General features: G+C 49.1%; 5 protein-coding genes across 5 annotated transcripts; 4 read left to right on the forward strand and 1 right to left on the reverse strand.

Annotated features, from left to right (window-relative positions):
• The first annotated feature begins 143 nt into the window (after positions 1–143).
• On the forward strand, positions 144–1,277 carry N7537_004351 (SNAP receptor SNC2). The gene is made up of 3 exons (XM_056895408.1): positions 144–455; positions 628–859; positions 916–1,277. Exons 1-3 carry the CDS (start codon positions 348–350, stop codon positions 933–935), a joined length of 360 nt encoding a protein of 119 aa, XP_056755156.1. The 5' UTR covers positions 144–347; the 3' UTR covers positions 936–1,277.
• A 1,261-nt stretch (positions 1,278–2,538) lies between these two features.
• Positions 2,539–5,337, forward strand: argEF (bifunctional acetylglutamate kinase/N-acetyl-gamma-glutamyl-phosphate reductase; the record flags this gene model as incomplete). The annotated part of the gene is made up of 3 exons (XM_056895409.1): positions 2,539–4,932; positions 4,988–5,228; positions 5,282–5,337. 3 exons carry the CDS (start codon positions 2,539–2,541, stop codon positions 5,335–5,337), a joined length of 2,691 nt encoding a protein of 896 aa, XP_056755157.1.
• A 900-nt stretch (positions 5,338–6,237) lies between these two features.
• Positions 6,238–8,576, forward strand: N7537_004353 (Rad21/Rec8 N terminal domain protein; the record flags this gene model as incomplete). Its single annotated transcript, XM_056895410.1, has 6 exons — positions 6,238–6,256; positions 6,325–6,361; positions 6,423–6,563; positions 6,622–6,726; positions 6,822–7,290; positions 7,353–8,576. The coding sequence occupies 6 exons, from the start codon at positions 6,238–6,240 to the stop codon at positions 8,574–8,576; spliced, it is 1,995 nt and encodes a 664-aa protein (XP_056755158.1).
• A 1,279-nt stretch (positions 8,577–9,855) lies between these two features.
• N7537_004354 (DUF3237 domain-containing protein) lies at positions 9,856–11,406 on the forward strand. The gene is made up of 5 exons (XM_056895411.1): positions 9,856–9,940; positions 10,022–10,513; positions 10,580–10,900; positions 10,959–11,253; positions 11,309–11,406. The coding sequence occupies exons 1-5, from the start codon at positions 9,872–9,874 to the stop codon at positions 11,335–11,337; spliced, it is 1,206 nt and encodes a 401-aa protein (XP_056755159.1). The 5' UTR covers positions 9,856–9,871; the 3' UTR covers positions 11,338–11,406.
• A 901-nt stretch (positions 11,407–12,307) lies between these two features.
• On the reverse strand, positions 12,308–14,578 carry N7537_004355 (Zn(II)2Cys6 transcription factor; the record flags this gene model as incomplete). The annotated part of the gene is made up of 7 exons (XM_056895412.1): positions 12,308–12,701; positions 12,763–12,995; positions 13,049–13,465; positions 13,523–13,839; positions 13,903–14,386; positions 14,453–14,476; positions 14,534–14,578. 7 exons carry the CDS (start codon positions 14,576–14,578, stop codon positions 12,308–12,310), a joined length of 1,914 nt encoding a protein of 637 aa, XP_056755160.1.
• Positions 14,579–14,834: the final 256 nt, after the last annotated feature.

Raw genomic sequence — 14,834 nt, forward strand, 5'->3', positions numbered from 1 at the left:
ACCCAAAGCCGGGAGCCTGCTTTGTACTGAGAACGCCACAACACGTGACTCTGGGCAAAGCCGCCTCAGCGGCAAGTCACCTTGTCAGCTTCACTCCAGACAACACCGCTAATCTTTTCCCTCCTCCGTCACTTGCCGTTGCGTTACATCCCAACCTTTATCATTCTACAATAGCTCTTCCCCCGTACCCACCATCTACGTCGATTTTAGTCCCCCAGACTCCCCCTTTGCTGCGCTTCCCCATCAAAACAGCGCAACCCCTAGTGCTTCCGCGAGTCGTCTAGACACTCCCAATATCCGGCCAATCCAAATCTAAGGTTTTCTCAAATTCTTTCACGACTTTCATAATGGCTGCCTCCGAACAACCCTACGACCCCTATATCCCCTCCGGCTCCGCTGGAACCCCCGCTGCCACCGGTCAGAATGGCAACCAGCGAACCGCCGCTTTGCAAGCAGTAAGTTAATCTTCAACGGTCTCTTCACTCCTAGCGACCATAGCCATTGAGAAAACACACAAACATCACCTGGTGGATGTGGCGTGCTTGTTGTCTTTTTGGTCTATCGGAATGCGAAGGCTGGAGCGCTTGATTCTCGAAATGGGGCTGACGTGGTATCTTTCTTCTATAGCAAATTGATGATACCGTGGGTGTGATGCGCGAGAACATCAACAAGGTCTCCCAACGTGGCGAGAACTTAGATTCTCTCCAGGACAAGACCGACAACCTCGCCGTCTCGGCCCAGGGTTTCCGCCGAGGCGCCAATCGCGTGCGCAAAGACATGTGGTGGAAGGACATGAAGATGCGCGTGTGTCTGGTCATCTGCGTGATTGTTCTTCTCATTGTCATTATTGTGCCGTCTGGTAAGCACTTTTTAGCATTCTCATACTTCTCAGCTCGCCACTAACACCACACACAGTGGTTGCCACCAAGCACTAAGCACCTCAACAGTGCGCAACTTACGACTTCTCTTTGGACATGGGATCTTGAATTTTACTGGGCTTACTGTTGTTGGGGCCGTGTGGCCTTTTCCGTTTTCTTCGCAGCCGCTAATACCTCCTGCTGTTTTTTTCTGGGCGTGTTTTCAATGACCAAATCCTCTTTGACTTTTCCATGTAACGAAACGAGATCATCCGATTTTGGGTTGTGTCGCTACATGCGACCCGGTCGACGGGTGAAGATGTACATGTTACTTCCATGACGCCGTGTTTAAGTATGCTTACCACATTGCCATTCGGGTGCTCTCTCACTACAATGAATCTCCCTTATTGTGCCTTTACACTCCCTTTTTGAATGCCCAGTCTTGCTGGGATACCTGATCAACATAAAATGTAGTTAGTGTAGAACGTTATTGTGGATACACACTCGTCCATTGAGTCTTGATCTTTGCATGAGTGAGCACAAACGGTGATGGAAGAAAGGCAACTGAATCTGGCAGTAGATTGTATGGTCTTCTCTCCAATGTTAGCTAGCTACATGTTTTATATTCCTATTTTGTACATGTAGACAAAGCTACCTAGTTAACCAGTTAACTAGTTTTCTAGGTCAGTTATTATTTGCTGACACAGGAGTCCACGTGGTTCAAGACCCATCTGGCCTGTGAAGTTCTAATTCGCCAATGAGATTATCCTGCAAGGAACCCATGATGTATCCATGTACTCCATGTCCGAATCCTTGTGCATCAGGTGTCTACTCATTATTAATCTAATTTGATTCAAATGTTCCCACCGTGGGTCTTGCTATATGAGTGCAGCAGGGCAAGTCTTGCCTGAATGCTTCGGGAATTCATCTACCGAAGGATGTTGAGTGAGAAAAAATCAGATAATACTGGGAACTCTTGGCACGAAAAGAAGTGTCCACCAATTCCCTCAACTAGACCACTTGGAGAAGCCCTCGTATATACCGTCGGCAGAAAGCGCAGAGTGCTAGATCCAGCCAGGGTGGAGGGAAGTGGATAGCGGTGACCCAAAGCAACGAGTGAGAGGAAGGGATAGGATCAGATAACTGAGACTAAACCCAAGCAGGATGACGTTTCACGATCTCCGAGCAGAAGAAGTGGGCTTCTTCGGAGGTAATACTCTCGCTTGGGGAAGTCAAGGAGATCCCAAGGTTGATATCCGAGGGAAGCGTGCGAAGATTCTTTTTTATGGTTTTTTTTTTAATTTTTTGGTCCCGGTTATAACGCCACACAATTTAATATTTTGCACTCAAGAAAAGCACTCAAGGAAAACTACTCTATGAGATATAAATTTCAAATCTGACACAAAAAAAAGAAGAAGAATGATAGGTCACTTCATGAAAACAAGTAAGAATTAAATGTCGCACGTAAAAGAAAAAGATGGAGATAAATCGCTCGCTAGAGAGGGGGGTCCACCGCCTTCTCCCCGTCATTGGGCCAAGTTATCGCTCCGAGGCCCGGCCGATCTGAAAAATATCTCTTTTGACTCAACACTTTCTCACCTTCCACCTACCTTCCACCTACTTATACATATTTGGGGCCTCTCCCACCCAGGGCCGACCGTGAGACCATTGAGGCTGCCGCATGTGCGTTGCCAGGATGATGTCCCTTCGCTCCGCTGTGCGGAGAGCTTCGTGCAAGCCCCTCCGTTCCCTCTCCGCACCGATTGCTCCTCTGCGAGTCTCAGCTGCAAAGACTGCCACTTCCCTGCGCCAGACTCGCAACTACTCCCGTTCGACGGACCCTCACCTGACCTCCACCCGCAGCACCGTCGTGCAACTGTTGAGCAATATTGGGTCTAAGCGCGAGGTCCAGCAGTACCTGTCACACTTCACCTCCGTGTCCTCTCAGCAATTCGCCGTGATTAAGGTTGGTGGTGCTATTATCACTGAGCACCTCCAGACCCTGTCATCCGCACTCGCATTCCTTAACCATGTCGGTCTGTACCCGATCGTCGTCCACGGTGCCGGCCCCCAGCTTAACCGTATGCTGGAGGCGGCTGGCGTTGAGCCCCAATTCGAAGATGGAATCCGAGTGACTGACGGTAAGACCCTGGCCCTCGCCCGCAAACTCTTCCTGGAGGAGAACATGAAGCTGGTTGAGGAACTCGAGCGCATCGGTATCCGTGCCCGTCCCATTACCGCAGGCGTCTTTTCGGCCGATTACCTCGATAAGCCCAAGTACAACCTGGTCGGTAAGATCAATGGTGTTGACAAGGCACCCATTGAGTCGGCTATTGCCGCTGGGTGTCTGCCCATCCTGACTTCCATGGCCGAGACCCCCGATGGCCAGGTGCTCAATGTCAATGCGGATGTGGCTGCCGGCGAGCTTGCTCGTGCCTTGCAGCCTCTCAAGATCGTCTACCTGGCCGAGAAGGGTGGTTTGTTCAACGGCGACACCGGTGAGAAGATCTCCGCTATCAACCTTGACGAGGAGTACGACCACCTGATGAGTCAGTGGTGGGTGCGCCACGGCACTCGCCTAAAGATCAAGGAGATGAAGGATCTCCTCAGCGATCTGCCTCGCTCGTCTAGCGTCGCCATCATTCACCCTGCTGATCTCCAGAAGGAACTCTTCACCGACTCCGGCGCTGGTACCCTGATCCGCCGCGGTAACAAGGTCCACGTGAAGACCTCTCTGTCCGACTTTGGAGACATGAAGGCTCTGAAGGAGGTGTTGGTCCGTGATCGCGAGGGTCTTGATGCCCGTGCCGTTGTTGACCGCTACGTCGAGGGCATGAAGGAGAAGGACTTCAAGATTTACTACGACGAGCCTATGGAAGCTCTGGCTGTTGTGTTGCCCCCTCAGCCCAACTCTCAAATGGCTCACTTGGCTACATTCACTATCACCAAGTCTGGTTGGTTGACTAACGTTGCCGACAACGTTTTCTCCAGCATCAAGAAGGACTTCCCCAAGCTGGCATGGACTGTCAAGGAGGACGATGAGAACCTGACCTGGTTCTTCGATAAGGCCGATGGCAGCTTGAGCCGTGACGGCCAGGTCCTGTTCTGGTACGGTGCCGAGAACGGCGAGGAAGTCAAGCAGCTGGTTCAGGAGTTCAACGCCCATGGTCGCCAGATGTTCGGTGACATTAACCTCGAGGCGCGCCTTCACCGCGCTGCTGAGGCTGCCGCCAACATTGGCAAGGGCTTTGGCGCTAGCGGTGCTTCTGTCGAGCAGAAGCGTGGGTTCTCGACCACCACCAACGCTCTGCGCATGACCCGTGCCAGGCGTCCCGCCGTTGCCGTGAACTCTTTCCGCACCTATGCCACTACCAACCCTAACCCTCCTCTTGGTGAGAAGAACATCTCTAACACCCAGCCCGCCAAAGTTGCTCTCATTGGTGCCCGTGGCTACACCGGTCAGGCCCTGATCAACCTACTGAATGCTCACCCTAACATGGATCTTCGTCACGTCTCGTCCCGCGAGCTGGCTGGTAAGAAACTCCAAGGCTACGAGAAGCGCGAGATCATCTACGAGAATCTCAGTCCTGATGATGTCCGCAAGATGTCTGCCAACGGCGACATCGACTGCTGGGTCATGGCTCTGCCCAACGGTATCTGCAAGCCTTTCGTTGATGCCGTTGACGAAGGTTCCCAGACTGGTAACGTCATTGTTGACCTGAGCGCTGATTACCGCTTCGACCCCAAGTGGACATACGGTCTTCCAGAGCTGGTTGAGCGGTCCAAGATTGCCCGGGCTACTCGTATTGCCAACCCCGGATGCTACGCCACCGCTGCCCAGCTTGGAATTGCTCCTCTTGTTCCGTTCCTTGGCGGCCAGCCCACCACCTTTGGTGTTTCTGGATACTCCGGCGCGGGTACCAAGCCCAGCCCCAAGAATGACGTGCAGTTCCTTACCAACAACCTCATCCCCTACAGTCTGACTGACCACATCCACGAGCGTGAGATCAGCGCACAGCTGGGCACCAGCATTGCGTTCATTCCTCACGTCGCGGTTTGGTTCCAGGGTATCTCCGTAAGTGCCTGCCAGCCGCTCATTGATCCTCACAATTGCTAACGTTTATATGAAGCACTCTATCAGCATTCCCCTGAAGCAGAAGATGACCTCCCGCGATATTCGTAACCTCTACCAGGATCGCTACGCTGGTGAGAAGCTCGTCAAGATTGTAGGCGAAGCCCCTCTTGTCAAAGACATTGCCGGCCGCCACGGTGTCGAGATCGGTGGATTTGCTGTCCACTCTAGCGGCGAGCGCGTGGTTGTCTGCGCTACCATTGACAACCTGTTGAAGGGTGCCGCCACCCAGTGCTTGCGTAAGTGTTCAAGCCATCTACTTCATCAGCCATGACGCTAACGAATTCAATAGAAAACATGAACTTGGCTCTGGGCTACTCCGAGTACGAGGGTATCCCTCTCGACTAAGCTTACACTGGAAGCCAGTGACGAGTAGTTATCAGATTTTGTTTGTGTGTTGTTCTTGCATGTCTTTTGTCTCATACCCCCCGTGCATCCTATACATCGCTCTGGGTTGGAGATTTCTGGGTGCTTCCTATCTATTTTCAGATCTTCCATAGTTGATTATGTCTACGCTTATACTTTTGTGTTAAAAGAGTGCGGTTTCTGTTGGTCTTGGTCCATTTCCCTAGAATTTTCCTTTCGGACGGCTCATCGTTTTTCATCCCCTTGTGCTTAACTGACTGTATATGGTTTCTCAAAGAGTCAAGAAAAGTAAATCTTTCTTTCTTCTAATGTTGGTTTTTGACCCAGTCCCATCGAGTTGTTCCATATCCCAGGACCATACGCAAGTCGATTTGACTTACTGGACGATGGGAAATGGGGATGCATTTCAAGCGACTGTCATTATAAAACAATATATCTTAATTGGAAACTTTGACCCGATCTCGTCAGTGCTGTAGCTGTTAGCGTGGACCATATGCTGGGATGCATAATATCTGTTCACCTCAGCCTCGAATGTCTTGTGCTCAGGCTGGGACTTGCACACCCTCACACATCAACCCTCTACTTTCTCCCTCTTCCTTGTATCCTCTTTTTTCTTGTAATCTTATCACCCATGTTCACCGAAGGCACCTTCATCGTACCTTTCACTCTCTTTCATCCAAGACTACCCCAGAACCGCCAACACATTACTCTGGCCCACTGGCAAACAGCTGTGATATCTTCCTCTTCAACGTCCACTCACACTGAAAAGCATTCCGCCCAATCCTGTCAAAATTCACACCACCCCTAACCCGAATCTGAAAATCCAAGCCACGTAGAGACTTGAGTGACCCTCAGGCCCTCGAGTCTACTTTCACCGCAACCATGTTCTACAGCCATGAAAGTAAGTTGAAAGGACCCTAGAGCGATCGTTATCTCAGACCAAACGCTCACCTGCTTTTCGCACTCTAGTTCTCACCTCGCCGGAGCATGGTGTCGCGACAATATGGTAAGAATACCCCAGGGCTTCCACCTATTCGCAGCCAGGACTAATAATAACCTCTCCACAGGCTAGTCGCAACTCTGGGATCCCGCTCCGTTGCTAGGAGACTGAACCGGAAAGCCATCCAGGACGTAGATGTCCCCAATGCATGCCGAGTTATCATCAATCCCGATGCACCCATGGCCCTTCGATTGCAGGGGAGCTTGCTGTAAGATCTGTCGCTCAGTAGTTTCTCCACAGGTATGCTAACGATTTGGCTGTGTTAGGTACGGTGTCTCTCGAGTGTATAATCAACAGTGTGGGTACACGCTTCTCGACACACAGGCGATGCATGACAAGATGGTCTCCAAGTTGAAGATCATCCCCGGGGAGTGAACTTGATCCCGCTGCCGGACAGACCAGGTAAGTTCCACTGATTGGTGGTATCAGTTTGCAGGATATTGGTGGAATACTAACCCCATCCCAGGCCCAGCAACCTGGTCCTACCTTATGACCTATCTTTCCTGCCCGAGACAGCTCTCCCAGGTCTTGAGATTGACTTGTCCTACTTCACTGCCACTACGGACGATAGTTCGAGCCAACTCCGTGGTCTCTGGAGCAAGTCGCCCAGTAATAGCTTGTCTGACACTTCGCAACTTTCAAGCCTGCACCTTGATCTCCCATCGGATGATATCCTGGGAGAGGGTAATATCCTAGGGATTGATGCGATCAATATGTCTGCGCAGAAGAAAGATACTTTCGGCAACATGACGGGGCTAGGGTTAGGCAATGAAGAAGGCGTACTTCTTCAACCCGACTTCGAATTTGACGAGGATGGCAATATCATCGAACTCGGTGCAAGAGAGAAGTCCCCTCATGCAAGGAAGTCCACCGTTGGTCCGAGGGAAAGCGAAGGACCGATAAACGACCAACTACGCCAGCTCGATGAAGACTCGGTAAGTACCAAACATTCATGCTGAAACCAACATAAAGAACGTCTACTGACTCTGCTCGCTAGATGCAAATTGACAACGAAGTTAGAGTAGCTGAGACCAACGACATGGTGGAGCTCGATACCCAGACCGCAGGTCCCACAATTCTCCAGACGAATGAAGGCTTGGATGGGGTTGAGGAAACAATTGAAATCGAAGCAATGAGGACCCGCCGGGTCAGGCATCCGAAGGAAATCATCTCGGACGATACCACGGCGCTTCGAAACATGACGCTGGCCCAATGGAACAATGAATACGTTACGAACATGATCCAAGCACTGAAGCAAAAGCAGCAAAATAAGATCCCAACCATTTCCAAGAAGAACGCCGCTTTCTGGGTTTTCGGTCAGGGAATCGGCTCGGTTGGAGTCGGGCTGGGAATGGACCGTGAACCTCATCCGCTCAAGCTATACTCAGGCGACGATCTGTTTGAAGCTGTTGGTGGATACCCTCAGCGAAAAGGGCGAAAGCGCAACGCAAATGATGATGAAATATCAGAGGGACGTCGTGTACGCGCGAGAGACGAACAAGCAGAGCATCTCAGCCGTGAGAACATCGACCGCCTCAACATGGAAGTTGAAGTCGGCCGTGATGCCCCTTCGAGTCTGATTGATGACCACTCGTCCCAGATGCCGTGGAACATCACCGCTTCTATTCAAAGCTCTCGGCAAAGACATCGATTCGGCAGTGTCAGCGAGCAGTCTTCTCAAGGACGTAAGCCCCGAAGCCGTCTCACCAGCGCCAGTCCGCTTGCCGGGCGCAGCTATCTCGGGGGACAAGACCGACTTAGCCTCGAGCTCCTGGGTGACTTCGGAGACGACCTAGATCTTACCCGTTATCTCGAAGGCGAGCTTGCGACAGACCGCGAGAATATCAGCACACTCTCGCCAAGCAAGCACTCTGCTCTCGAACGTGCCAAGTCAACTCTTGATCGGGAAAGCTTGAATTTCATAGAGTTCATGAAGACCAATATGGGTACCGCTAACGATGGCAACGCAGGAAACGCACAAAGCCCGAATACCAACATGTCCAGCCCGGTCGCGCCTAGACCCGGTCAGACCACATTCGCAAGTCTTCTTCCCTCTGGGAGCACGACGCGAGCTGTCGCAACTCAGGCTTTGATGAACGTTCTCACTCTCGCGACGAAGGGTGTATTGCATGTCCACCAAGACGGGTACATCGACGAGAGCACCGAGTGGGCAGTCTGCTATCGCTTTGGCGATATTTCCCTGCGACTAGCTGGAACCTGAGCATGAACCGTGCGCACTAGGTCTAAATGACGAGCACGTATAACGTCGAGGAGCACATGATCGTGGATTGTCGAAGCGCTGAAATGCAAATGGAAGGTATGAGGGGCCCTGCTCAAACATATGCGACTGGTTCCCATTTCTGCAATACAACGTCGAAAACGAAGAGATGGCTATAACGATGCATATGAACTGAACCTATTGACGCGATCTGTGCGTATTACATCACCGGAATGCGCAGGAGAAGATTTTTTATCGTGGGAAGAGTAAGAGAGAAGAAGCGAGAGAATGGTGATATGGTGCAAGTATGGGAACCTAAAGACCAAAAAGGATCTACAATGCAGTTTATCTTTATTTTTCAACGTTTATATACACCCCAATCTTACCAGGAACCTGTATGTTGTAATTGAAGCCGTACAACATAGACAGTATTGTGTATGGGATACGGGATAGTAATAATACCCGAAGATGTTTCGATCGCGAACCCTGGAAATGAACGGAACAAGTATATACGGTAGTATATAACGGAAGTATCAAGAATCATTTCCATACATATATCCATGGAGATGTATTCATATTTGTTACTATCTCTGCCCTTTTGCTTCTGCTTATTGCGTGACATTCACATACGAGAATTGTCTTCCCCACCAAATCCAATCATAGCAGTCTCTGATCCGAGTGTGCCTCGTTTGCCCTGGATTCTCCGACTCGGCGATTGATAGGGTTACAGGCTTACACCTCTTAGGACTATATGAGGGATGTTTAGTATGGTTTATAGCGGATTATCTGTCAATAGAGGGATTATTTAAGGCGTCTATTTTGGAATTGCTTTTTATTAGGCAGCTATATCAAGTATTTCTCATATGTTTCATATTACTAGGGTCCCGACCGTCGGTCTCATCCATTGGCCGATGTTTCGACCTAGACCATACCAGCTACGGATGGTAGCAAGTGATTGACGAAGTGAAAGCAAAGAAATAAATAAGTAAAACGGTGCCCATTATAATAGAATTAGAGAGATTTCCGAGATAGACTAATAGACAATTAAATATACATATAGACACATAGGTAGGTAATATACCCTCCTGTACAGGTAGTGGCACGTACCGTAAGCAGTGCTCCAAATTACGCAGGGCGCGTAACCCGCGTATTCTCCTGTCTTCGTCTTTCCATTTTCTTTTCTTCCTCTCTTCCTGACCCCTCCAACTTTACAACCTCATACGCGCCCTTACCCATTCTTTTTTCGACTTTCTTTATTGATTATTCTGGATACTGTTACTCCCCTTACTCCTCTCGTCATGGGTCGCACCGTCGACCAGGAGGTACACGCGGCGTTTGTCGAGTTTCGCGCCAAGGAAGATGACAAGGTGCGTGACTGTGTATTTCGTAATATTTCACCTTCCGTCACTAACATACGAAAACCCGTTTTGGGGTTTGTGCATGTTTAGTGTCTCTCTGTTCAGTGTATATACTGCCAACAAATTCGAGCAAAGAACACTTCGCGACAGAAACAACATCTCCTTGAATGTCCAGGTCTGCGCGGTCACCCCAACGCGCCTCAGCCTTCCCAGCCCGCCCAGGCCGCCCCTAACGGAATCGGTCCTCCCAATGGCTACCCCGGAACTCCCAATGGCCCGACAGCCACCCCAACAGGTCCAACTGGTCCTGGTACTATCCCAACTCCCAATGGCACCCTCATGACCAATGGTGTCAACCCTCATGCCACCCCGTTGCAGACCCCGCTGGGGGCCCTCCAGAACCGTGCTGCAATGGCAACCCCAGTTCCGCCCACCGGTCCTCCGTCCGCGCCGCCAAGTGCCGTGCCCTCTCGTCCGACTCCCAAGCCAAAGGCCAAAACAACAAATTCGAGCTTGCCCGCGCCCCCACTAGACGATGTGCACGCCGCTTTCGTTGAGTTCCGCGCAAAGGAAGAAGACAAGGTATGTACAGCGAAGCAAGTCGACGGCCACATACATTGGAACATACAAGCTAACAGTGCGGAATAGTGCCTGTCCGTTCAATGTATTTATTGCCAGCAAGTTCGCGCGAAGAACACTAGTCGCCAGCGACAACATCTGCTCGAATGCCCTACCTATCTCAGCGTAATGAAGGACTCGATCCCCGCCAACAATCTGCTCCACACATTCCCCGAGGGTGACGTCGCCCGATCACTTCAGATCCCCGCACCGTCGCTGGAGCTGGATTTCCGCATGAGCATCAAAATGAACCCCAAGGTATCTGTTGGACCCAGCGTCTGGGGACAAAGAGAGTGGGTCTCGTTCATTGGCGGCCAATGGGCCGGCCGATGGGGCAAGGGTATCGTTCTGGTAAGGCTAAATCCAACCTCGAATTATTCCTTGTCCAGTGTCTAACGTTCGACAACAGCCCGGTGGTCAAGATACACAGATCGTCACCAAAGATTCCACTACCAATCTTCGTGCGAGTTATATTCTTCAGACTGTCGATGAGCCACCTGCATTTATCATTGTGCGCACAGAAGGATGGTTGACAGGCGCCAAGGATGTTCTCGAGAAGGTCATCGATGCCAACATGGCAGATGGTGTCAACCCCGGCAGTTACAAGTACCGAGTCAATTTGTCCATGGAGACCGGCGATGAGCGATACACATTCTTGAACACCTTGATGTGGATCGGCAGCGGTTGTCGCAGAGGTCATGAAGGTACGCTCCTTCGATTCTTTCTTTTGTCATTGTTCCATACTAACTGGTCACGCAGTCATCTTCGATTCGTTCCGTGTCAACTAGGTCAATACCCTTGTCTACCGATGATGTCTTGTCCGTTATTCAGCGAGTTCGTGTCTTTCTAACTTCAACCTCACCTTGTGATGGGAAAACGGTGTTTCTACTTTGCCATTTCTTGATACGCGGCGCAACGTTTCTATGATTCAATTCTCCTCACCACCACGACTTTGTCCTTCTGACTGTCTTTGTTTGATTTCAAACCACGAGTATATCTGACACCTTGGTTTACCATGTGATGTGTCCGCTGCAATTAAGCTGATTTTGAGCTCTGCGATGTCTCTGCTCTTTATTTCGTGTGTCCTTTGTGGTTTTTCTTCTGATGTAATTCTTTGATGGCTATCTATATTAAAATAGTCGGCCTTGTAAGGTATTGCTAGCTTTTGAGATGTTTCTTGTTATCTTGATCTCGGCTTTTCATGCCCTATCTCCAATTCGGACTCTTCTTTTTCGAGTGAACTTTCCATCCATATTTAATATGCACTATTTCTATGTAGTCATTTTCAATGATAGGAATGAAGAGTGTTCTGGATTTGTTTAATTTCTCTTCGGTTTCGGGGTACCTTCATACAAAACATCATGTTAGTGACTGCATATATATCGTACGCTAGCTATAAAAACAGCGATGTCACTATCTCTATACATATTTAATCGTTTAAAGTATTCCTAGAGACATTCGACCTCAGAGAGATAAATGATGAAGATACCTGTTGTTCGGTTTGGAATAATATAGAACGGAATACATATATATAACCCGCTGTCATGTACAGACCGTACTTAACGCCAACGGTATATACCTGTACGTACCAGGAATATAACCTCGAATATTTCATTGAAATTTGTTGTAGATCATCATTTTTTAATATAAATTGAAGAATTAATTTAATGTTCTATTCATAAAAGCCTTGTGTATACCACTTATACAGGAACACCATACCAAACCCACAGACCATAACCCAAGGTATTATACACTCGTTCAATCAAAGCTATACGGCAGAGATGGATCAACATCCGGCATACTGAACATACCAGAGAAGCTTTCTGCACCAGTGAAAACAAACTGGTTGAAAACCAAATCATCTTCACCCCACGTAAGCGCAAACGGGTTCCCAACCGGGTTAGACAGCGGACTTCCCAACCGAGGTGAAGGGATCCTTTGAAGCGCATTGCGCTCATCGTTGAAAAACTCTTGAGAAAGACCAAGGAATTTCTGGTACAGTGTTCGTAATTGCACAAGGGGGTAGCTGAGTCCAGTTTGAGTGAGACAATCGGCGATAGCTTTCATGAGGTTGAAATCGCCAACATCGGATGTCGCGACGACGTTGCAGAATAGAACTAGGTATGCCGTCGCTGGATAGAGTAGAATAGTCCTGAGGTGCGTATTAGAGAGGTGAAAATTGGAAATATACGCTACTGGTATTGGATACTCACCAGTTCAAAAAGTTGACTGCGGTTTGCTTCTCCGCCGTGTGACACATGGATACAAGCGCTGAAAGTTCCTCACGTGCTGATTGAAGGTAGCTCTCGGTTGAGCGTGTTGGTTGGCCTGAATCGGATTGGAGGAGATATAGGATTCCGGTCATGACTGATTGATAGGCGAACTTGAGGGCCGACATTTCGGGTTGGGAGTCGAGTCCCTTCCACTCAGATGATAATAAAGCTATCTGCAATCGGTTAGAAAATTGTGCATAAAGGAAAAGGGATGTTCCTGACTCACGTTGTTCATTCTTTGCTCGATATATTGCATCTGCAGCAGCATGTATTCTCCAGTACCATACATCAAGGAGGGATTGTGGTGATTCAATGAGTTATCGGGTAGATATGAAACGACCGTATCCTGCACCCGAGCAAGATCTAGGTAAATCAAGAAATGTTCGGCCATAGGGGGGTAAGCTGGATAAAGATCGTTGAAAGTGGAGGGTAGCTGAACATCGAGAAGGCAGCGTGAAGTTCGTGACTTGAATGCATAGTTTCTGTCCATAGTGTAGCACCAAAGGAAACAGAAAAGCTCTTCCTCGCTTGCAGTTCCACATAGTACTTTTGTTTGAAGATTCAAGTCAATGCAGGTGTTACACGCGGCCTTAGTGAGCTCCACACTTAAATCGACGTCTCCAGACCCCTGGTGAAGAAATATCTAAACAAGGATTAGTTCCGTAGAGCAAGGATACAACAGCAGGATCTAGAGGCTTACCCCACATATGATTGCCTGTAATAGCGCAAGAGATGGTACTACCAGCAATGGGATCTGCTTCAATGCGGCCTGAGCTGATGCTAGATACTCTTTGGCATTCTTCCTCAACTCGAGGGCAAGATCGGTGTCTTCTTCAAGATTTATAACCGTAGAAATAAACTTGTAGGCAACAGAATTGACGCAAACGGTGTAGATGATGGATTCGCGAGTCGGTATTTTGTTGCGAAGAAGTGAAAGTCCCATCTGCTTCAATTTTGGAATTGATATATGTCTGAAATAATCCATAACGAAAGTTCCAAATCTGTTAGACCGGATATCTGTGGAGTTTCATCATTAGCATCAATTTTGCAACGTATAGAGGTAGTTAAACATCGGTGTACCTTTCAACATCCAGGTAAGGAATTCAATAGACGGACTTCGAGAGTAAACTTCCTCTTGACGATTGTTAAGACTGTCTTGTACCAGTGCCCTCGAATTGTCGGATAATATTTTTATGACAGATAAAGCTGTTTCGAGCACGCTGCGTCGGTCTAGACTGAGACCTGGTAGACGGTATAGATGATACTGAATCGTCATTTGCGCATCATAGACCGGATCATACACAACCCCAGTTTTGGGCCCACGTGGATCGTTGAGATTACGACTTGGGACAGAGCGAACGACGGGTAAGACTTCATTCGTCGAGTTACTCCCATCAACCTGATGATCAGGTGTCGCTCTTCGCCGGGAACTGCGGGAAGAGCTGCGGCTGTAACCACCCTGGGGGCGACTACTTAGACATTTGCGCTTCACAGCCCGCCGACGATTACAGGAGATGCCTGCATCCTGGCAATTGCCACATGGATCGCGCCGATCACACCGAACCTGTGTATCTGCTCAGCAAATTGCAAATTGAATATGTATACATATTTTGCCCCCAAGAGTCATTACCTTGCGTGAATGACAGAGGTCACACTGCAATTGCCATTAGTACCGGGTGATGTTGGGAATTGTTTCAGGTGAGACTCATACCACTAATTGAGGCACCTGTCTCTCGAGTGAAAGCTCGGTCGACATACTTGTTTTCAACTGTTTTGATGTGAAGGAATTATCACTCTACGAGAGTGGAGCAAAATATTGGTGAATCCAGGCCTGGGAGGTCCTAAAAATAATCAGAAAGTGCCCTGAATCAGAAAATTTCCTCCTGCGCAAGAATAGGCAGCATTAAATGGGTTCCAAGGCGGATCGCAAATTTCTTGGCGCCAATATATTGTCCAATGAGTCTTTAGAACCGTCGGAGGCGAATAGTCTGGGGTACTTAGGGGTACTTCTG

The sequence above is a fragment of the Penicillium hordei genome, assembly GCF_028827395.1.
Source record: "Penicillium hordei strain IBT 12815 chromosome Unknown utg000002l_segment0_segment0, whole genome shotgun sequence".
Classification (NCBI taxonomy): Eukaryota; Fungi; Ascomycota; class Eurotiomycetes; order Eurotiales; family Aspergillaceae; genus Penicillium; species Penicillium hordei.

Coding starts and splice junctions, on each gene's coding strand:
- N7537_004351 (XM_056895408.1), top strand. CDS start 348: ATGGCTGCCTCCGAACAACCCTACGACCCCTATATCCCCTCCGGCTCC. Junction 456..627: donor GAACCGCCGCTTTGCAAGCA/GTAAGTTAATCT, acceptor TTTCTTCTATAG/CAAATTGATGATACCGTGGG. Junction 860..915: donor TGTCATTATTGTGCCGTCTG/GTAAGCACTTTT, acceptor CACCACACACAG/TGGTTGCCACCAAGCACTAA.
- N7537_004354 (XM_056895411.1), top strand. CDS start 9,872: ATGGGTCGCACCGTCGACCAGGAGGTACACGCGGCGTTTGTCGAGTTT. Junction 9,941..10,021: donor GCGCCAAGGAAGATGACAAG/GTGCGTGACTGT, acceptor GTGCATGTTTAG/TGTCTCTCTGTTCAGTGTAT. Junction 10,901..10,958: donor GGGGCAAGGGTATCGTTCTG/GTAAGGCTAAAT, acceptor GTTCGACAACAG/CCCGGTGGTCAAGATACACA.